At 41.4% G+C, this 23,070-nt stretch overlaps 1 protein-coding gene across 6 annotated transcripts in view; it reads left to right on the top strand.

Moving 5' to 3' along the window:
• Positions 1–17,727: 17,727 nt before the first annotated feature.
• MAP3K4 (mitogen-activated protein kinase kinase kinase 4) overlaps positions 17,728–23,070 on the top strand; it is a 69,765-nt gene continuing 64,422 nt past the window's right edge. Inside the window, exon 1 of one of the 6 annotated variants that reach the window (XM_058834477.1) lies at positions 17,728–17,862. In XM_058834477.1, coding sequence (XP_058690460.1) covers positions 17,855–17,862 — 8 coding nt within the window. In that variant the 5' untranslated portion in view covers positions 17,728–17,854. Of the gene's footprint in view, positions 17,863–20,520; positions 21,780–23,070 lie in introns of those variants that run through there. The other 5 variants (XR_009277141.1, XM_058834475.1, XM_058834476.1 and 2 more) reach the window with 5 other exon arrangements.

Raw genomic sequence — 23,070 nt, 5'->3', positions numbered from 1 at the left:
GAAAGAAACTTCTGTTTCTCTACAGAGACTGATGAAAAGACTGTAGAAGGAATTGGGACTGTTTAAACCATCAAAATTCTAAAGTTTTTGTCTCTGTTGTCATGTGAACAAAAGAATGGTGGGCAGTAAGAAATGAAAAGGTTTTTCTGGAAGTTTATTCTGGTGTTCTTATTCTTGTAGTTTGTCAATAAACTTTCTTTATTCCTTTTAAGTTTTAAGCCTGTTTTGCTCTTGTTTTAATCCATATCTCACAGCAAGAAATAAGTAATTTTTTTCCCCCCCTTTTGTTAATTACTGGTATAAAACCACAACACATTCCTTGAGGGAAAAAGCAAAAATAGGAGTAAAATGCATATGTATCCATATACATTCTACTTGTTCTACCTCCAATTTATAAAATATTTTACTGTGGTTGCAAATAGTGAGCATTTCATAAGAAAAGTGCAAGGCAGCCTTTTGTCCTTAGACAGCAAAAAGACATACAGTGTAAGTACAGAGATGTGATCTGAAATCATACTTTTGAGCATACTTTCGAGTTTGAGCAGAAGACAGCACTGAAACTTTTTTTGCTACTGAATCTTCCTTGGTTTTTGGATCAGCCAACAGGATGGAAGTCAAAGTAGACTTTGCTTTTAAAAGCACTGACACTGGAATTTTGCTGATCCAATCCACCCTTTGATCTTACTACATATCTGCATAAATTTTCCTTAGAAAAGGGCTGTTCTGTGGATGCGTGGAATAGTGCTGCTTATGATTTTTTATTTGGAAAAAAGGCATTAACAGGACAAGTTCAGAAATTATAAAGACCCTAGTAACCACAGTATCACATGTAGACAGGAGGTATTTGGTTTCTAACTGAGTTAATTTCCAACTCCTTTGTTATTTCCTAGCCCATTCCACTGAGCTAAATTTATATGGAAACTTGACTCTAGTCCCTTCTCTTTTCCCTTCACTTCTTTCTCCTTTGTTGAAATGATTAAAAGGACCAGAAAGGAAAGAGAGGAGTGACTCAAGATTGAAATGTCAGTGCTGATGGAGAGGAGAGCTGCGCAATGGAGAATTTAAACATGATACTCAGAGAGAGATTTTCACCTGTTTTCATTTGCAAAGTCACAGAAACATTGCAGAGCACTGTAGCTGTTATTTCCAGAGCTGGATGGCTCCCATGGTATGAGTGGTGTCTTGCTAATTTGAACTGGCCTGCAGTGATAAAGGGACTAACAACAAGGAAGGTATGAGTAAAGGTAAGAAAATTCAAGGTCTTTTTCTTATTTTGCAGCTTGTGAGACAGACAACTAAATTACTGGCACTTTCCCTCTCTTCCCAGGAAAGTAACTGGTTATTGAAACAAAACCAGCTCACTATAGCTTTGCCTTGAATGTATCCTTCTCTATATATCCTTCTCTTGAGGATGCAAAGGTTTGATCCTGGCAAATGTGTATTGAAGGATTCCTGCATCATTAAAACCAGGCGAAAAAAGAGGTTCAGACATGAAATAAAAAGCAGAAGACTAAGCAGTTAGGGAGGTAGTGACAAAAACATTGGCAATAAAAGGACGGTAAGAGACAAAGCTATGAAAATGCTATGAAATGCATTAAATAGCAAGAGAAAAATCAAGGTTTCACATCCACTTGATCTAGAAGACCTCAGTATCCAGTAATTATAAAACCCTTAACATTTTATTTAATGTGCAAACGTTTTAGAGAAAAACCCTGTACACACAGCATGCACACCTGCCATATACACTCAAGGCTCTCTCTGCCAGTAGGACCTGCAGTCTCACTCCAGTTGCTGCACTTAAACCTCCATACACACATGCACACAGAATAGAATGTCACACAGAAAAGCAGAAATGGTCTTTTGTGAGGTGGTGGATAGAGTCACAAGGGTAAAAGTGAGAAAACTTGTGGGCTGAGATAAAGACAGTTTGACAAATAAAGCTACACGTGCATGCAAAGCAGAACAAGGAATTTATTCACCACTCCCCATGGGCAGGCTGGTGTGCAGCCATCCCTAGGAAAGCAGGACTCTGTCACATGGAACAGTCACTTGGGAAGACAAACACCATCACTCTGAATGTTGCCTCTTGCTTCTTTTCCCCCCGGCTTTAGATGCTGAGCATGACACCATATGATACGGGATATCCCTGGTTAGTTGGGGTCAGCTCTCCCAACAGCATCCCTTCCCAACCCCTTGTGCACCCCCAGCCCACTCACTGGTGGGGTGGGGTGAGAGGCAGAAAAAGCCTTGGCTCTGTGTAAGCTGTGCACAGCAATAACCAAAACATCCCTGTGTTATCAGCACTGTTTCCAGCACAAATCCAAACCACAGCCCCTTACCAGCTGCTGTGAAGAAAATCAACTCTATCCCAGTCAAAACCAGCACTGGAAGAAATCAAGTGTAGGGAACATGAAAGGGAACAATAGTTTTTATTAGACAAGTAAGTGGAAAATTAGACACACAGCTTCCATTTTAAATGTATTTTATTAGAGTAGGAAAAATCATTTCAATACCCAGCTCTTCATACATTGCCAGGCTGATGTCATACCGAGCCAGCAGCAAGTCATGGTCTCCATGAAGTGCAAGTACCTGCACAGCTTCCTTCCACCATGCACATGTAGGCAAAGCTATTTGCTTTGCTACTCTGCGTTTTTTTTTCCTCTGATATCTGATGTTTCACAGCTCTCCACCGACAAATATATTGCAATGACAGTGAAAAAGGAGTAGGATAGCAGTCATGGGGAGTGGTGTTATAGACAGTAGGCACAGTGTTGTTCACAGAATCGCAGTGTTCACTTGTTTTCCAAAGTGAATGAGCTTGGTGACCTTTAAATCTGTTTCTGCTGCTTCTGCAGTTTGTTTTTTACCCACTGCCACTCCACCCAAGCCACTGGACCCTGTTATATGTTTGGCACATCACAATTCTGGAACTGGCCATTATATATGCAGTAAGTAGAAAAGTTGTTTTAAACTTTTGTGGTTTACTTTCTTTAGGTTCCAGTCCTGCCTGGGATTTTTGATTGTTTTGGTAGCTCTTTTTTCCTTTTGTTGTACAAGATCTGAAAGAACTGTGTAATATTAATTGTGACTATCATCCTGATTAGTATCGCTATGAGTTCTCCTGGTAGCGTTGGGACCATACAGGGCTTGGTGCCACACAGCTCAGCCTGGCAGGAGAAAGGGCCTTGGAGGTAAAATGGAAAGGATAAAAAAATCTTGATCAAGTTCAGGAAACGAGAGAGTGGCAAGGCTGAAAGCCTTGGTCACTTAAACTCTTTGCAGAGCTCAGTGCACCCTCCTTACGTAGCACCTGTCACAATGCCATACCACCTACCTTTCCATCTCTGGGGGAAGCCTGTGGAGGAGCAGGGGGTCTGCTGTATTCTGCAGGTGCCCCTGGTCCAGACACCGCTGTGGGATGGTACCCCAACTCCTGCATGTTGAACCCCAGCCCCAGATAACACACTTTGCATAAAGCAGTGTTTGTTGCACTCCCTGGGAGTAAAGCAAAGGTGTCAACAAGTGCTTATATGCTTCCTTGGTTTGTGATTAGTGAGGTTTTGCTTGTTCACAGCTTTAGAAATGAAAAGTATTGTCTGCCTGCTGAGAGTTCTGGTTACATGAGTTACTAGCGAGCCTCAAGGCTATGAGTATGTGGAGCAGCTGGTATTTAAAGTAGCTAGTCTCTAGGATTGTGTCCAGATCACTGTAGAACTGAGTTTAACTTAAAAATAAAAGAACCACTGTGCTTTCAGTAGAAAGTGAGTTCTCCTTTTCTGGTCATAGAACTTTATTTTGTACTTGCTCCTGCTTTCCTGATCTGTGAAGCCCAAAGGTCTAGTACATTATCAGAGGTGCTTTAGGCTTGGCTGAGAGCTATATCTTAAGGGAAGTAAAAAAAATAATTTTGTTTCTCTCTTATTTTTTTTCTTCCTGATGTTTGGGATGTGTATTTGTTATTCTACGGATAAGAACAAGCAATTAGACTGAATTATTTGAAGATGTCAATGTCCTCTGGATCCTAAAAAAATTGACTGTAGTGTCTCATATTATTACTGTATAATATTGCATCTACTTACATCAAGTTTATCTCAGCATAGTAAGAACTTAAATAATTTCTGTATTTAGAGAGGATTTTGCTGGTAAATAAAACCAAAATTAAGGTCTGCTGCAGCTTTTATTATATATCCAATGTATGCAAATTTGAAATTTCCAGGGGCATATGAGGGCAAACAAAAAAACCCCATTCTATATAAGAAAAAATAATCAAAATATATTTTGAATTTTTAAAACTATTTTGATTAATTAGTAAAATATTCTTTTTCCAAGTAGATGGAAAATTCAGATAATCTGAATTTAAAGTGTCAAGCAGGATGGCTTAACCTTCACAGTACAAACCATTTGGTGCTTTAAGATACTATTGCTGCTGTTGGACCGTTTGCTTTCAGCTGTCTGCTCTGAAGGGTCATCCTCCTAAAAGAGCACATCATCTGAGCCTGGCATGCCAGCCTCTGGGCAAAGTTGTTTGGCTGATTTTAAAAGCCCCCACGTGCCAGGGCTCAGCCCAAGCTGCCTGCCTTGCACTCAGGCAAGCAACCTGTGAGTGAGGCCCTGATAGATTGGCAGCAGTCACCTGCAGCAATCCCTACAGTGCAAGGGACAGCTAGGAAATGGTAACTTTTCAAGCCACTACAGCTGGTTCCAAATTAAAACCTGATTTAGATCGCAGTCAGATAAAATGTTTCAGCTGCCCCTGAGATCAGATCACACCTCAGATTATTCATACAATTAACCCATCCCTCCACATTCTGCCATTAATGGGCTGGTCTGTTTTCTTGTTCACGCAATTTAATGGAACAGGAGAGCTGGGCAGGAAGAGCACTGGATGGTGAGGCAGCAGCAAACACCTGGGGTGATAATTTTTTCATCCAGCCCATCATAAGAATTCACCTGACTCTCCTTTACAGAGCACATTGATGTGACTAAGGCAGCAGAGGAGAGCGAGTGGTGGCCCTGTGGCGGTAGCAGATGTGCCTACGGTACATCTGTACAGCCAGTCCCTGGCTGCTAGGGATGAGGCCTTCCTCAGATGGCCAGAGATGTGACTGCTTCCCACACGTCTGCTTTCTCTCCTGCAGCCTGGTGTGAGCTCCTACACCTCTCTCTGCTTATCAGCAGTGGATCAGTGGCTGCTCTGCCCACACAAAACCTGCGGGCTCAGGGCACATGGACGGCTTAACCAGGCAGAGTCAGTGCCAGTGCTGCTCTGTAGCAGACAGCAGGGTGGTGTGTGCCAAGGGGAAAGGGAGGCAAAGACTCCCTATCCCCAAAGACAACCCCAGAGCTCCCATCAGCACAGAGGAATTCCCCACAGCAGTTGTTCCTCTCAGCTGGTCATCCATAATAACTCTGGTCAGAAGGGCAGATACTGTCAGACACGAGTTCCATGACAGGTCACCTCTGAGTCACCTCAGTGAGTCACCTCTGTCTGGCCTTGCCACTGGCTGTGGAGCCCCCAGCTGCAGCCCAGCGTGGGAAGGCACAGTCTCCTTTTGTGAATTGTCTTTTCTTCCAGTGTCCTGCTGCTGCTGGCTCCTGCCCCAGCACGGCTCACCCGGGCTTTCTCTCTCTGGGGTGCCCCAGCTGGCTCACTCTGCCCATAAAAAAGTCAGGCAGCAAATCATTCCTTGGAGAGTGATAAGCAAACATACAGCAAGCCTAGTTTTTACTTGGTTTGTGATAAGGTTGGAGGAAAATGGCTTGGGCTCCCCATGTGATACATTTAGATGGACACAGAAAAAGATGCAACTTCTCCTGGCTTGAGTGCAGACTGCAGCTCCTGGAGCCTGACAGGCTGCTCTGACCAGGAAGTTTGGTGAATGAGCTGAACCAATGAGTCCATCCATCCGTTTCACTGATGAGCAAGAAAGGGCTTTACACTCAGCCTGAGCTGCTGGAGCCAGTTCTGCCCCAGGCTGTTCTTCCGCCAGGGATAAGAGGTAAAGAAAAAAGGGACAGAGAACTGAGGAGTCCAACACAGACAGTAAAAACAAAAAAAATTACAAACAAGTTTGCAAACACTTCACAAATATCAAGAATGACAGAGAAGGCTTCTACACTTTCAGCCAGTTTTTCTGGGTCGTATGATAGTGCAGATAACAAAAAAGAAAAAAAGATGAGTCATACAAATTTGATGAGAGCCTCCTCCTGCCACTCTAACAGCTATTTAGTTTTACATGGAGAGGAGTCTTTGGGACACAAGAAGGGCATTACAAACAAATGAAATTATTTAACAGAAATAAGGTTTTCTCATGCATATGCTGAAATGGAGTAAGAAGTTCTGCCTCTACATATAATGCAAACTTCCTTTTGTTCTAATTGCCTGTCTGTCTAGAAGAAGTTCTAATTTTATGGCCCTCCTTTTCAAGGAACAAGCTGGCATCCAGTGATATAGGAAAGAATCCAAGTTCAGAGGCGTCTTTGTAGAGAAAAAAACTGTGAACGCAGTTTCTCTCAAAGGAGAGATTGAGTGTTCGGGGCTTTTGGCTCACTGTGCTGCTTGTCCCTACAGATGCACAAATGTAACACTAGCAAGGACCTTTTACATATTTTTTTCCATGCTTCACTGTGTACTTTTAACTGTGTTCACTGTGACTTTTTCTGCTGGGTACAGGGTTGGAAGATGGACTGACAAACAGACTGTGTGTTAGTATAATCACATTTTTTAAATCCTCTGGATGAACATGTGGGTTTTGCATTTCACTCTAAAGCATTTAATTAGGCAACTGAATAGCATAATAGCCATTACCATTAATAAAATGGTTTTTGTCTTTATTTAACATGACAGAACTAATGAATATGCAAATATCAAAACAAAGTACAACCAAGTATTTTGCAATTATTTATATCTAGTTTGCAGTTTCTACATAGCTAAAAACATATATGTGTGCATGTAAATCTATCTATCTATCTATCTAATCTATCTATCTGTCTCATCATCAGGCTGAAGAAACTCAACTGAAAAAATCTTACTTACATTTTTTAGACAGTCTTGAAAGGGTGGGACATCACATGTGGTTACTCAGGTAGCTGGTGTGAATGTTGACTGAAGGGCAGGATTTCAATTCTACAGAGACAGAACCCATAGAAGGAGAGAAAACCCCTTTTATTTCTTGCAGGGATCAGGCCTGTTTGCTTTTCAGTGTCTTGTTGATGGCACAGCTTGGTGAGAGAAGGGGGAAAGTGGGAAGGAAGTGCAGCTTCTCAGGTCACAGAAGAACTTTGGAGAAACTAATGCAGAAGGACTGCTCTGGCAGGTCACATTGCATAGTCAATGCAATCTGCCTAATTTTTCATTTTACACATAATTGTAGTTTCTAACACAGGATAAAACAATGTGTATCAGCCTCTCACTGAAACACTATTGGTGTAATATGGAGTGATTCTAAGATAGTTTCTCCCACATGAACCAGAACAACAGTAGCTGATTCCTGGAGGACACTAGAGAGATAAAAATCAGGGATGTTTCCATGTCCCTCCTGTGTATACTTAATGAAAACTTAATTTAAGGTCTATTGAATAATGTGCAAGAATCTGCCATGCAGGAGCTATTAAAACATCACAACACAGCCAGCTACTTTTGGTAAATACAGTAATCCAAACCATCTTGGGCATAGTTTTAAATCTGTTCATCTTTAGATTCATTACCAGAGTTGCACATGCCAGTGTATTCTACAAACACATCCTATTAAAGAATTGGTAACATAGTCATATGGGTAGGTACAGATAAGAAATGTACAGATAACAATAAATAGCAAATAACACAACATATGAGTTTTGCACCACAGAAACAGGATGATACAAGTTTTAGAAAGGAAGCGCACACAGGAATTCTAGGCAAAATAAGTTGCTTAAAATGAAAATGAGACATGGAGGAATTTCCATCATAGTATCTCTGAGGCAACAGCATGGGCACAGGCTTGCTTACGGGCCAGAGTATTGCAATACTGCTCAGTTTTATCTTGGACAAAGAGAGTTGCCCACAAGGACTCCCTGTTCTGACTAAAACACCTTAAATCCTCTTTCTCTAGAATTTTTTTGTTTGTAGGTTAGAGGGACTGGGTTTTTTGGGTTTGTGGGTTTTTTTGCACTGATCAATACGATGAGGGACCCGCCTGTGGTCTGTCCTGGTCTCCTGGGCTAGCACTCAGGGAAGAGCTGGTGCCCTGTGGAGGTGCAGATGGGAGTGGCTGGCACTTGCACAAGGCATACTCAGGTGAGAGAGGCTGGTTGCTACTCTGAAGAAGTGCTGGACAGGTTCTAATTCTGGACATTAAAGTACACATATTTGGCATTTGTACTGGAGGAGTTGTAAGGAGTTTCTATAGTGTAGAGGCTGACAAAACAGAAAAGGAGGGGCACATTTTTAACATAATAGTCTTAATTTACATCTAAAGTACATAAACGTGTCAGGAGGCACATATGGATGATAGGGAAACTTACCTGCATTGCTCCAGATGTCAGCTTTAAAACTCTGTATTTTGGAATGAGGATTTCTTCCAGATAGAAACCTGACCAAATAGTTTCATTCACTTATTATAGCTTTGGGCTACAATAGCCCAAAAGGAGCTAGGTGAGACTAGGAACTGGCCAAAATTGTTATTTATTTTACACTTAAAGTATAGCAAGTGAAAAACTTCAGTCAGATTATCCAGCATTGTTATTAAAGAAAAAAAAAAGTAAATGGTGGTTTCTGTCCCAGAGGATGAACTGTCTAAAAGATAAGACATACGTGACTGGATAAAATCAACAAATAAATCAGACCTGGACAGGAAAGAGCAGAAAAAGCAGGTAATTGGTTAAGGCTTTTCTAGTCTGTTCTCAATCAGGAACACCTACTACAGTTTCCCAAATACATGGCTTCTGAGATCAGAGGTTTTTTCCACTTCAAAAAGAAATAAAGGTTTTGCCTGGTGATCCTGCCCTTTTGGAAGTGCAATCAGTTTGAATACTGTTGCTTTATGCATTACACTTAAAGGGTAAGTGATAGAAGAAGGGGAGGAGTGTCTCAGAGTAGCTCCTGTCAGACTCTGCTGCTGCTGAGAGGCAACAGAAGAGAACTTCAGATCCAAGTGGCAATGTTGCATATTGATTTTTGTGGACATGCCCTGTTAACTGCCAAGGTCTGTGTTTCTTTTTTTAGCAGCTTAGATGCCTTTTACCAAGCATAAATATAGACTGCACCAATAGGGAGAAGCTATTTTTGAATATTTTGGTCACTGCTAAATACAGAATTGCTAATCCAGGCATTCAGAAGTCATGATTCAGGTCCCCAGAATGAAAAGGCTGGCCTAAGTCTATGTAAATCCTTTTATATTTTCACTCTGCTTTGCTTACTGAAACTACAGAATATTTCTGGATCATGTCTTCAAGAACTGTTATACAAAACTGAAGACAATAATTTAATCTGAGTTTAAATTTACCTCTAATTCACACCGTTCCCAGAGCTGTGACTTAAAAAAATCATTCCCAATGCTCTGAGGCAAGAGAATTTCTTTGTTTATCTGCCTAAGTGTCTGTCATAACAATAGCTGAAATCTCTTTAAGCAAAAATGGAAATGCCAAGAGTGAGCAGACAGAGCAGCAGAGGACCATTGATCTCCCACCTTCCTTTGTCTGCACAAATTTGATGTGTGGGGAGCACAGTGCTGCCCCTGTGCAGGGCTGACACTCAGCCCACAGCAGAACAGCAGCAACCTTCTGGGAGAGGCACTCGCTCACAGAGCAGAAATACATCGTGAATGTCACACAGCACACAAGTATCATGGCACAAATGTCAAATACTCTGAGCAATTCTTACAACAGGCATTAGCATGAACTTGTTTGATGAATGTTTTGCACAAGTAGTTCCAATTTGTGACGCATTTGGGAGTTTTTTTGTGTTTTTTTTTTTTTTTTTTTGTCTTGCAATTTTAAAAGCAGCTCATAAGCAGAACATGGGTCTAACTTTGTCCAGTGAAATGAAAATAATATGTTGCTTGTTCAGTGGTAACCTTAAGCCCAATATGTGTTAGTACATCCTCAGCTTCTACTCCCCAGCAAATTTTAAACTTGGCCAATGATACTACTGCCTAAGACTTCCTGCAAGAATGGTTTATTGTCTCATCATTTCTCGTCATTGCCTTGAAATGACACATTTTTAAGCAATCAGTGTCACAAGAGCTGGTGACTCTTTCATGTCTAAGAGCCCTTGCAAATATATTTTTTGTGGACAAAGTACCCTTCATTCACTATTGTATTTTTCTTGGAAACACCTCAAAACCAAATTCATACATGGGGAATATACTGGCCTTTTCAACAGTGCAGATTAGCACACTTCTTTTCTATAAAATACTTCCAGCATCCCTTTCTACTGCAAACTGGTCTTTGCTGAAAATTAATGAATTTGTCCTAGCACCATAATATCTATTATTGGTTCAGCAGTCTTTCATCAAATACCTGTTCTAATTTCTGCTTGCTCTTGTGAGCAACACGTTTTGCTTTACAGGGGCATCCTTTTGCCTTAATAAATTGACTAAATGCATTTCTGTAAAAATAATGCCAGGTTATTTTTGCCTGCAGCTCCCAATGATGGTTGCGTGTTTCTTTAACCCTCCCTGCTGCTTAAAAGCTTCAGAGTTCGCTTGATACCTTTGAGGAAACAAATAGTCTGACAGGGAAGGGCCAGGGCAGGGCTTGCATCACCCTGACCCGTCCCTGCTTGTTGAGCCAGCTCGACAGCCCAAGTCCGAGGTTACACCTTCCCTAAACAGGTGGAACTTGAATACTCCTCGGAGAGTCCTAGACAGTTCCTAAGAACCGGAGTCCCTGAACAATTTCTTGTGGGCTTTCTTCTTGTGGCTGAGCGCTGATGTCCAACCAGAGGCAGAACCCTTCCCCGGCACTCTGTGTGTGCCCTGCCCTTGCAGATAGCAGCCAGCTTGTGGCGTGGGTGTGACTCGCCCCGCAGCACCCTGGAAGCCAGGTCGGGACTCACGGGGGCAGGGATGGAGCGCTTGGCAAAGGAGAGACGAGCAGGAGCTCCGCAGTGCAATTCCCCTCGGGCTGCTGGCAGGTCAGCACTCCACAGACCGGGAGCAAGGCAGCAAACATGAGCTGGCCCAGGACAAGCCTGGCCGCCTTCTGCAACTTCACCGTCCTGCAGAACCACGGGGACTTCTCGCCCAGTCACTGCTGAATTTGCAGCTCTTCGATTTTGCCAGTGTTCTATTTAAGCTTTAGCCCTACCAGATGCAGATTAAATGCATACCTACCTACCCTTGCAAAGGTGTTCACAGGCACCAAACATTACGTTTACCTCTGTGCCTTTCCATTTTGCACAGAAAATGAAAACCAGACCACCTTGGTTTAAAGACCTTGAGTTAGACTGAAATTATTAGTATTAATTATCTTATATGAATGGAGACTAGGGGTTTGGAAAAATCTCAAATCTAGCACTTTAAGGAAAAGTGAACCTTGAACATAAAGGGTTGCTAGTGGCACTAAAAAGTACATGCATGCTTTTGTTTATAGCCAAAGAATCTGGGTACTGCTCTGATAAATATATTTGGCTGGTAGGAAGTGTGCAGCTGGACAAGCATTCAGCAGCTCAACCATGCAGCCTGTTCCTCAGAGAGTCCCTTGCCCTTGGCAAAGAAAAAAAGAGATGCATCTTTCTGGCACTGAAACTGGGACTTTGTTTATTCACAAGAATAAACTTTTTTCCTTCTCGTAAGCACAATAAATGACACTTTCACAGTAAGCTAATGATGGGTGTCTATAACGTATGGCAGTAGCAGCCCTGTTATTGATGTAGTTATACTGGTAAAAAATGCACACATTATTATACTTTTATGTACCAACGGGGAGAGATTCAATTATGCTCATAAGCAAGGCTGGAGTTGTATTCATAGCTCTGCCAGTTTACCCCACTATAAATAGACCAAGAAAACCTTTTTCAGCTTGTCAGATTGCACAGAAATAAAGATCACTCTCAAGGAGAATGCTTTGGAACAAAGTGCCATGGAATCCAATCATGTGGAAACCAACAAAAATCCTGAAATATGCAGAGGTGAGAAACATGGTTCATAAAGGCATCATAATAAATTACATAAAATAAACATCAATCAGTTATTTTTAAGGCAGACTTCTTACTTTGAAAAAAAATCAGTTAAATTCACTGCAAGCAACCACTGTTAAATGGATACTTAATTCAGGTTAATATAAGGCTCAAGTTACACCAGAATGGCAGTACCTACAACGTCCTCTTTTTTCTGCCGTTCCATCCTTTTTATATCTGCTGCTTATAACCATAATTACTAACAGAACCTACCACTAAATATCACACTTAGATGTACCCTATCATGGCTGTAATTGTATTTATTACATATTTATTAAACATGCCCCCATATTCTACAACAGAAATATTACATTTCTAAATTAAAATTAAATGAAATAAAATAAAAATAAAATGTTAAAAAGGATGAAATATGTTACAAAGATGCTGTTAGGAAACCTAGTGTAAACATCTTGTAGGTAAGATGGCTGATTCTTTATGGCTCTGAGTACACAAACAATACATTTAAATAGTAACTTTCAGATTATTTTTATATGTCCACAGCCACATTTTCATTATCAGCTTCTAGGACTCTGACAGCCAATATGAGCACAAACCTTTTATACTGAACTTTCATATCTATGCACAAATACAAGGCTCCATGAATGTCAAGCTACAATCACATTCACTTCTGGTTTGTGCTAAAAATTGCTAACTGTATAATGTGAAAAAAACTTGCCAGTTCACTTTTAGTTACCAAAATGCTTGTGATCAAGTAGGAAAGATATTCAGTGGTATATTTAATAGGCTGTTTGCTTGTTACTGCTTTCTCAGGCAAAAATATTTTAAATTCAAATAAAGATCATTTGGCAGTTCACAGGAAACAAGACTCTGTGATGATGTGACACCTACAGCTTGCGACTTTCTAGGACACTCATACTCACTGCATTACATCAGAGTAATTCTGATAGCTCTGCCCTTATCCTTTTTAGACAAGGGATGAGGCAGGAAAACATCACCTACTGAGGTCTATCTGAGCTAGTTACTCCAGAGAGAGAGATCCATTCACAGCTAAATCTTCTTACTCAACATTGTGGTTAGCAGGCTGTTGTGGATACAACAAGGAATAGCTGCAAAAAACAGCATGAAACCTAACTGAAAAATAATGCTGATATAAATAGATATTATGTACTTGCCATGCTAAACATGCTCACAGGTTATTTTCAAACACAGGTAGTGTGATAATTAAAATATATCAGAAAGCTCAGCTGAGGTACAGTGCCATGAACAGAGAATACCACAGAGCCATTCATCTTTTGGCTGGGCAAACCTCACTGAGAAAAAACAACTGCTGAAATCAGAGGAGTCTAAGCTTTTCAGAATCTGTCTTTGTACAAATGATTATGGGTGTCACATTCACTTTTTGCAGAGCAGCAAAGCTGACCACATCCATATAATGACAGGCTTGGTTTATTTGACATGTAAAATGCAAAGATTTATAATTTATACCATTTGAATATCAGGATTCTGTATCACTTAAAATGCAAAAGCACGGTTGATGTTAATTGTTTTTTAGAAGTTTCTTAAAACATTCCATGTGGTTCAAGTATAATTTTTTTTTTTTTTTAAAGGCAGTATCGTTGCTTTTGCTGTAAAACCTCATTAACAGAAATGGCACAACTTTGGAAAGGAAGATGCTCATGAAGCTGTGGTTATACCCACACATTTGGTATTGTGCACCTTCTTCTGACAGAAGGTTACAATTTAGAAGGCAGAAACGGCTGCTTAATAGCATTGTGAATGATATATTTTAGAATAACTTAATTCTTACAGACAATTCTTCTTTATTAAAAATTCATTAATTCAAAATCACAATTTGCAGTAAAATTATAAATAGTACCAAAAGTTTTTGGTGCTGTGTACTTTTAAATAGTTGTGTTTCCTAGGGAACTTTCTGTTAAGAGAATGCTTGTAATTCAAAAGTATTTATGAGATCAGCCAGAGAATGGCTGAGGTGGACAGGTTCCCCCAGAGATCACCTCATCTCAACCCTCTTCTTAAAGCAGGGTGAGCAGGAGCAGGTTCCTCAGGGCCACTACCACTCAGGTTTTGACTCTCTCTAAGGATGGTGATTCCACAACCTCTCTGAGCAACCCATGCCATTGTTTGACCGCTCTCATGATAAAGGAAGTTTTTCTCAAGTTTAAACAGAATTTTTCATGGTTTATCCACTGCTTCTTGTCCTTTCACTGGACACCACTGGGAAGAGCCTAGCTCCATCTTCTTTACTCTGCCCCATCAAGTAGTTACGCACATTGGTAAGATCCTTCTCTTCTCCAGGCTGAACATTTCCAACTCCTCTCCTCAAATCTTAGATGTTCCATACCCTTCACTACCTCTATGATCCTTTGCTAGACTCATTCCTGCATATCCCTATCTCTTTTGTGATGGGGAGCCCACAATGAAGCTGTCATTTTGGGGGTATTTTAGAAATGTACAAATACAAATTTTAATGTAAAAGTTTGAACTGAAATGTTATTCTTGAAATTTGAAATCCAGGTAAGAATAGCAATGCTATTCTTCTATTAACCATAACGGTACATTTGGAAATACAATATGTATTAGAGTCATCTTCCCCAGCTCACAGAATACATAACTCCTCGTTCTGTGAGTAGCCATCTATGTGTAATGAAGACCATGACTGCCTCAGACAGATGGGCTATAGCCCAAATGTCCATCTAAAGAGTAAGGTGGAAGATTAATACTTCTATGATCTCATCTCAGGCCAGTTACAGTGATCCAACATACGATAAACTTTTGCAACTGATCCATACTGAATGCTACTGACAGGCAAACAAGCACGCACTAGTCAGGAGCCCATCTCCAATACTACTGAACAAATAATGTGTGCTTGCCCTGTTGAAAACTGGGTGCTGAATCTCCAGATCAGCATTTTTCTCCTAGCTCAGTGTGCCACAACATCCATGCACTGTTGGAAAGCTGGAGTCTTTTACCCAAGTTTAGTCTGCTTTATGTTAGTGCCTCAATGTGTATGCCAAGCAGTAGGGCTAATGGAGTGGTATCTCTGCTGAGATTAGGGGTGAAAGAAATTTGTCTCCTGGACTTCACACTGTCCATAAACAACAGAAGTAGGGCTCAAACATGCCATAGCGTTCAGCCTGCAAGAGAGGAGGAACCAAACAATTACAGATCCTCAGCTTCAACAAGGTCCTCCTGTTCTCAACCAACACATTGTCTCGTTCTATTTTCTGTGGACAGGAATAAAAACTAACAAAATTTTGACCCCTTTGTAATTTGATTATCACCACAGCTGAAGAGCAACTGCAGTGGAATTGATAGGCTTTGGACTGAAATTTAGAATTAAAATAGCTACTCCTAAAATTTATCAATTCCCATGGTATCCTGACAGTCATAGTGAAATCCACCCCAAGATGTTGATAGAAACCATCTTTTAAACAAACAGCTCAGCAGAAAATGTCACATGGATCTCAGCTCCCTAACACAAAGGTCATAATCTGGATTCCTCAGCTGGCTGTAGCTGGAAAGACTGCTGTGCCAGGACAGCCTATTAGCTCACATCATTCCACAGTTATTTCAAGTGCTGTGTTCTATGTCTCCTAGCATGGATGTGCCTTAAAGTAAGCATCAATTCCTGTGAGGAAGAGGAAATGCAAATCAATTATAGACATAATGATAGGGGCCAATAAGATTCAAATGATAATAAAAAACTTTGAATGCATTGAGATAATGTCAAATGGCAGGTGGTTACCTCTTTATAGTGTTTTATACTGTAGGAACTGTGCAAGTATTTAGAAGGATGAAAATAGTTTTGTTAACATGAGGGAACAGCTTTTCCGAAGTAATGAAATGGACAGAAATGAAAAACTAAAACCTGAGGCACTGCAGAATGGGACACAACTGGGAGTTGTAGAGTAAGATGCTACTTTACTATGCTCTAGTTAGGAGGGCTTTGCAGCAAGTGGGGAATATCTTAATTCCTATTGATGTTCACCAGAACTGGGCCATCACAACAGGATTATGTCACAAAACTCACCTTGTGAAGTTGTGGAGACATTATTCCAGATGATTCAGAGCAAAAGGAGGAAATGAATCCTACAAACATTTATATGTATGAGTAACTGCTCTACCAGGGTTGTCCCACTGACTTCAGTATGCCTATTATATAAGTGAAGTGATGTGTATATACAAGTGTTTGCAGGGATTAACATTTAACGAAGATCAAAATTTTCTCATGGCTGCTTATAACTCCATCCAGCTGATACAACTGCCAGGAGCTGCTGAGGTAAAGGAAAATGCCAGCTATACTGCTTTTCTGTGATTACTCTCACGTATAAAAAGAGCTCTTGGAAGGATGAGACACGAACAGCTCCCATCTTCCTAGACAGGGAAGCTTGATACAAATCTCACAGCTGTTTTCTGCTAGGATAATGCAGCTGCTGCAAGGCAGACATAGAAAGAATCTCAGCTGCACAACCAGATATTTTAAAAGATGTAGTCTGGAACTCTTTTTGGTGCTTTCTGGGATGATGGAAATAAGAGGCATCACTTTATAAATTTTGGTATAAGCAACTAGTCAAACTTGCAAGATGCTCAAAAACATCTTGAAAGAGTTGCGTGCAACAATGCATTGAATTGCACTGTCAGGCACACACAGAAGACACATGGATATGCTCTGGGCCTACAAATACGGTTTCAAAGAACTGGCCCCAGTTCTTCACTGGAGCTTCTTTGAACATTAAATTAATGTAGTGAACACAAATGCAAACAAGCATTTGGTCTTGTTTATAAATGCCCCGTGGCTGCTCACTGAGTATGTCTATTATACAGCTGGGGAAAGAATTAAAATATGGTTTAGCAGGAGCCAAGCTAGCTTTAAGCAAGCTTACTCTGTTGTTGATTGTCAAGTTCAAGTAGCACTGAATTCAGTGCAGCTCATTTTCACAGGTCCAAAATCAGTTCTTGGGAAGATATAAACTGCTGTAGCCAGAGTATTATACACGTGTCAACATTTCCAGTTTCAGATAATTCCTATGTCCAGTGCCTTGGTATCTTTGAAGAGCAGCCAGTTGAAAACCAGATTTGAGTTTATCTATGCCCAGCTTTACAGACTCTGAGCCCAAAGTCCAGCTTTACACAGTAAAAGCCTACAGCTTTAAGCACAACTGGATTTTTTACTTCTCTCATAGGAGTCATGCCATTTTAATAATGCAGAGGCAGTGTTACATAAAGTCACTTTTTAGGACAGGAAGTACCTAAAAAATAATGCCCAGTTGAAGTGATATAAAAATAATCACAGGAATGTCTCTGACCTCATGCTACTTTTACTAACAAATACTCCTTTAATAGTGGTGAATCAGTGGTATTGAGCCCTGTGCAATCTGACATGCAGCCTGTGAGATGACAGCACTCAGACAGAAATATTCCACCTCCGTCATGTTAGCTGGCTCCTATTATGGCACGGGTGTTGAACCACGCTGCTGAACAAGCTTTGGCAGCTATCATGCCAGCTTCCCAAGTGAATGAATCACAGTGGTAACGGGTGATTGAACAGGGGTATATACAATGGGACTCCTTAATTTCTTTGAGCTTCACACTTTGAATCAATTGCAGCGAAGCTCAGATTAGATAACACTGAAAACTGAGTTCTGTTTATTTCAATGCCACCCCCAACCTGATCTTCTGGCAGAGCAATGAAACTGTAGATGGAGGAATCTGCCTATGTCCAGGTAGGAACACATCTTGGTATTTTATTTGGAGATGCTATTTGCAATGTCTACACAAGGAATGGTGCCAGGCTGTGTTTTAGATATTAAATGCAGGTATTGTTCATGTTTTACTCTTCATTGCATTGCAGAAGAGCATTTGTAATCTATGACCAAGAAAAAAAGAATATTCTGTCTTCAGCACATTTTATTAAATCTAGACTAACTATAACTAACTATAGCTAACTATAGCTAACTATACCTATCAGGCTGTTTTCTAATGTCTGATTAACTTTGCTTTTACTTTTAAATAGCTTTTATTAGAATTAAAATAAATACCCTATTTGACGGAAAAAACTAATTGTACTAGCTGGTTTTGTCAATAATTAGTTAGTTTTTTTTTTTTTTTTGCATGCAGTTCATACAGTGAAGAACAATCTGATTACTAGATTTCATTTACTGACTTACAAAACCCCAAAATCAAGTTGTGCCTTATTCTGTGCAACATTCATAACATGAAAAAAAAGTTTCGAAGTTTGGCCTTGTGACAGGTACTAGGAGAAAAATGGTCAAATATATTCTTATATTTATTTACCTACATGGACCAAATATTTCTTTTTTTCATTAGGATTTTTTGTATAGAGAAAATAACTGGAGAAATGGCAAATGGCAAAAGCACAGCTGCATGTAAAGTCGTGTCTGATACCTGTGATGAATTGAGGAGGAAGAAATAAAGAATATATGCCCCAGGAATAGATAGAAATTTCAAGGGTAGGTGCAGTAGAAGTTTGAAAATGCTATTTGAAAGACCTGTTTTTGTTATTAGGATGCTATTGCCATGTCAAATTTCTATTGCAAGTTCTAGGACTACTACTGTAATAAAAGGCATGTTGCTAGAATAAAAAGTAATTCCTAAGAAATCACAGCATCTGCTAAATTATAAAGCCATATGTTTTCTGAAAAAAAAAAAAAGAATATTAATTCTAAAACTCCTGAAAACAGAAGTTAAGCTGAAATAAGTTTGTCTGTTTTGACAGTTACTTGTTTCCTGGTTTGTTTTTTTTTAACCTGGAATTTTGGAGTCATGATTTTGCCACATCAGACAATAAAATCCATTCCTAATATTTAAACTGATTTTTTTTTACACACAGATGCTACATATTATGATGTGTATTTTAATCTTGTGCCTTCTCCTGTCCCAGTAGTAGAACCAGACTGAACGATTTAATTTATCAATTTCCATGCACATATGAAATACTGATACATTTAGATGCAGAAACTGGCCGTCAGGGAGTCTTTGAAATACAATGATAGTCCTTAAAAGAAGCCAAAAAAAAATTCAATTTTTTTTTTTTAATATCAATTTCTTAAGACCTCTGTATTGCCTTGACATTTTTTCTTTGCTAAATATTATCCCTATATAGACTCTGAGACTCTTATGTCATCTGATATTTCCTGTACTATCACCTCCAAATATTCCTGCATCTCTCAATTTTTCCCCAAGTTCTCTGTAAGGCCATTCATAAACTTCTCCTCTTACAATCTTCTTCCTTGATGCCAGCAGTGATGTTGCTTACCGTGGTCAATTGCAGATAAAGAAGCAACTCTGTATCACATTTACAGCCTTGCTTTGCTTGGCCAGTATCTGTAGTTCTAGGATATTTTCTGTGATATAGCACAAAAATGTGATGCAACACAGTATGCTGGGTTGCCCTAAAGGGAAAGGGGAAAATGCATGCAGAGAAGATCTTTCTGGATCACCTTGTTTGAGAGGCTGCAGCAAACCTCAGTTTATTCAGTAAACTATCTTAATATTTACAGAAAGTAGTGGCAGTGGTCAGTCCCCATTTCTCCCTTTGCCAAGGGCCCTTGAGATGTCTTCATTTCCACACCATCACATCTACAGCAAAATGCAGTAGCAGTTTTTTGTCCTTGGTTAATGAAAAATCTGTGCTTCTAACAGACCACTGCATTGACTGTTTTGATAGAAGAAGAAAAGAAGCTGAAATATTTTTGCTGTGATTGCTAAATACATCTCTTCCCTGTAAACAGCTGCAGAGATGGTGTGAGACAATGATCCCTAACTGAAAAGAATGTTAAAATTTAATCTGTAACACTGACTCTTTGTTATTTCTGATCATACTAAAAACACATGTATACTGTGAAGTAAGCAGCTTTACCTTAGATAATGTGTGTTTTTTATGGAGATGATAACAAACTTAAAAGGTTAGCACTTTGGAATTTTTGACCTTTAGCTATGGCTTCTAAGTTTTGTTAACCATGACAGATTAGTGGGAATGTATTGTGTATATCTGCCATTGGAACTGCTTCATGGTTTTTGGCTCAAGTACTCGAGCAAAAGTTTTTAACATGCTAAGTACTGCATTTTTTCCATTACATAAGGTATCTTAACTAATAATTCTTGACATAAGCGCCGAATGTCTTGATGTTTCTATGTCATGATCATGATGGTCATGGTGGTTCACGTATCTTTCTTGATCTATGGAAAACAGTCTAAGTGTCTTCCTGCCTAACGTTATTTATCTGGCCCTGCATTTTAAAAAATGCATTCATTAAGATGATAAATAGTAGATAGTATTAAGATGATAAAATAGAAGTATATCCTGCATTTCAGCTTTTAAAAAAATTCTTTTATTTCAAAGGCACTGTTGAATTTGTTTCCTGAACTTCAACAGAAAGGTGGACAACTTTATCTCATGAACAGAGACTTTACAACTGAATTTTGGTATGAGACTAGAAAGGTGCAAATTTCTTGTGCAGTTAATGAGGGAACTGGTGCATAAATGCAGAATCTAGAACTGATTCTGGCCCAAGCTCAAATTTCACCCATCAGAAACAATGCATGTGCTTCGTATACACCTTACTGATGCCAGGGTTTGTTGCTGTGCTTCCAGTCCCGTAACGCAGAAGGTGAGGCTCCCTCTCACCCATCCCTACAATTAACAACACCGACCCAAGGAACTTTTCAGCCTTTGACGAGTGTTAATATTGATATTCCAGCCAACCTATAGTTCAGGAAATCACATTTTCCTGCCTGTATTTCCAACTGGATAATGTGGCTCCGGTTCTCTGTCCAAAGCTGATAACCAGTGCTGCTGGAGCGTTTAAAAAGTCCAGGTTCATACACTCAAACAAGTTACTCTGTCAGCAGCAGAGTATAAAAAATAGAAGATTATTCTTCCCTGCACGCCCCCAAAGGGGACCTCAAGGGTCTTTCACGCCTCCCACCTCCTTGGATCCGGCCCTGGTCGCTCCAGCCTCCGCAGGCGCTGGACTTCGGGCCAGCAGGGGCACCTGCTGAGGGAAAACCATCTTCCCCTCAGCAGTTATATTTTCCTTCTCTCTCAGTCTGCCGGCGCTGTGGGAAGGAGCAGCGGCAGGGACCGCGGCCACAGGCAGTGCCCGACAGCTCCGCCACGGGGGCAGGGAGGGGGCGGCAGCGCCCGCCGCGCCCCCATCACCGCCTCGGGATAAACGCGGCCCCTCTCGGGGAGCTGCGGGGATGTGATTTCAGCGGTGCCGGAGGGGAGTGCCGCTGTCCCACGGCCCGTCCCGACCCCGCGGCCGAGAGGGGGAAACCCTCACCGGGGGCCGACCCCCGCCCGGCCGCGGCGGAGCGAGCGCCTCTGGCGCGGCCGGTCCCTCCTGGCGCGCCGTAGCGATGCTGCCGGCGCCGCTGCCCTCGGAGGCTGTTCCCAAGATGGCGGCCGCGCGGGCGGCTCTGCGCGGTCGCGCTCCTGCAGCCGGCTAGGGACCCGCTCCCCTCCTCCTGCTGCTCCTGCTCCTCGCTGCGCCCCCGCGCCGCGCACCGGGGCCCGCCGCCATGCCGACCACGGTGCATGCATGAGAGACGTCGCCGCGCTGGTCTGTGCCTCCTCCGCCACCGCCATGGAGGAGCCGCCGCCGTCGCCGCCGGGGAGGTCAGTAACCCAGCGCTGCCTCACAAGGGAGCTCCGTGCAGGGAGCGATGCCGGGCGGGGGCTGCGAGCGCCGGGGCCGGGGGTGCACGCTCTGCCTCCCGGCCCCTCCGCGCTGCAGAACCTGCGGCTGCCGCTTCAGCGCTTCTGCAGGGCTCCCACGGAGCGAGAAGGCGCTTCGATAAGAAATCTCTAGTGGCTGCGGTGGGTAAGGCAGTGTTTTGTGGGCGCTTTGCAATTAAAAGCAAGTAGTTCTTTTTGCCCCCAGCCTCGCAGCAGTGCTGGCGAGTGTGCCGGAGCACTGCCCGCCCGGCTCTCGGGGTCGGGCCGGAGGCTGCAGGGAGGAGGGGGAGCAGCAGCTGGAGCCCGCGGGAGGCTGACGGATCGTGACCTGTGCTCCTTGACTTGTGAACTGCAGCGATAAAAGCGCTGCCCTCTTGGAAGGGTGTCTCGTTTTTATGGCAGCCGTGAATAAAATCGCGTTCTCTTTGGCGTGCCGGTAAAACAGCGGGGTCATGGAGTATCGCCTCTGGCAACATTGCAATCGATAGTTGTAAGGAGATGGAGTTGGAAAAAAAAAAAAAAGAAAAGCTTTCACAAAGAAGTGTTGTGATGCCTCAAAGCTTTCTGCAACTGCTGTCATCTCCTGAATGTGCTGACCTGCAGATTGGCTTTTTGCAAGTCTCCATCTGTGCCCTGCTGAGAGATGGGGATGCAAATTACTTTATGGTTTAGTGTTTCCAGCTGGCTGCAGAAGTATTGCATAAGTCCAAGTTATTAATTCCGTGGCAATTGTTTCTCAGTTTTAAATAACATCCTGTTGATGCCCTTTGCTTCTCACTAGGAGGCATTCAGGAAACGTTTTTAAAACGCTTGTGTGATCAATTAATACTGTAATGCAGTAGTCCGGTGCATTGTGTTCCAGGTGTGCTGTGCAAAATATCTGCTGTCCTGTTGCTGAGCTCGTTCTTGAATATTGTGAGCTGCTGTTTTGTACTGATGGAATAAAAGGAAAGCGGTGATGTGCCCTTATGTGGGTCAAAGCTATGGGGTTGAACAGGGCCTTTGAGTTTTCATTAACGTGCATTAGCAATTTGTTTTTCTGTCGTGAGAATACCAAAATTAGAAGATATATAAAATCAGTAAGATTTAACATAAATATTATGAAATACAAATGCTATAGGGTAATCGAATTAGTAAGCTTCTGAGTGCCTTTTCAAAGGACTCTTCAAAGACTGATACTGCAGGTTAAGCAGTTTAAAACGATTTAAAATCAAGTTTGTACAACAGCATG

This window comes from Poecile atricapillus, chromosome 3, assembly GCF_030490865.1.
Source record: "Poecile atricapillus isolate bPoeAtr1 chromosome 3, bPoeAtr1.hap1, whole genome shotgun sequence".
Lineage (NCBI taxonomy): Eukaryota > Metazoa > Chordata > Aves > Passeriformes > Paridae > Poecile > Poecile atricapillus.
Note: the sequence above shows the minus strand (reverse complement) of the source record. Positions and strands in the feature narration are given on the sequence as shown.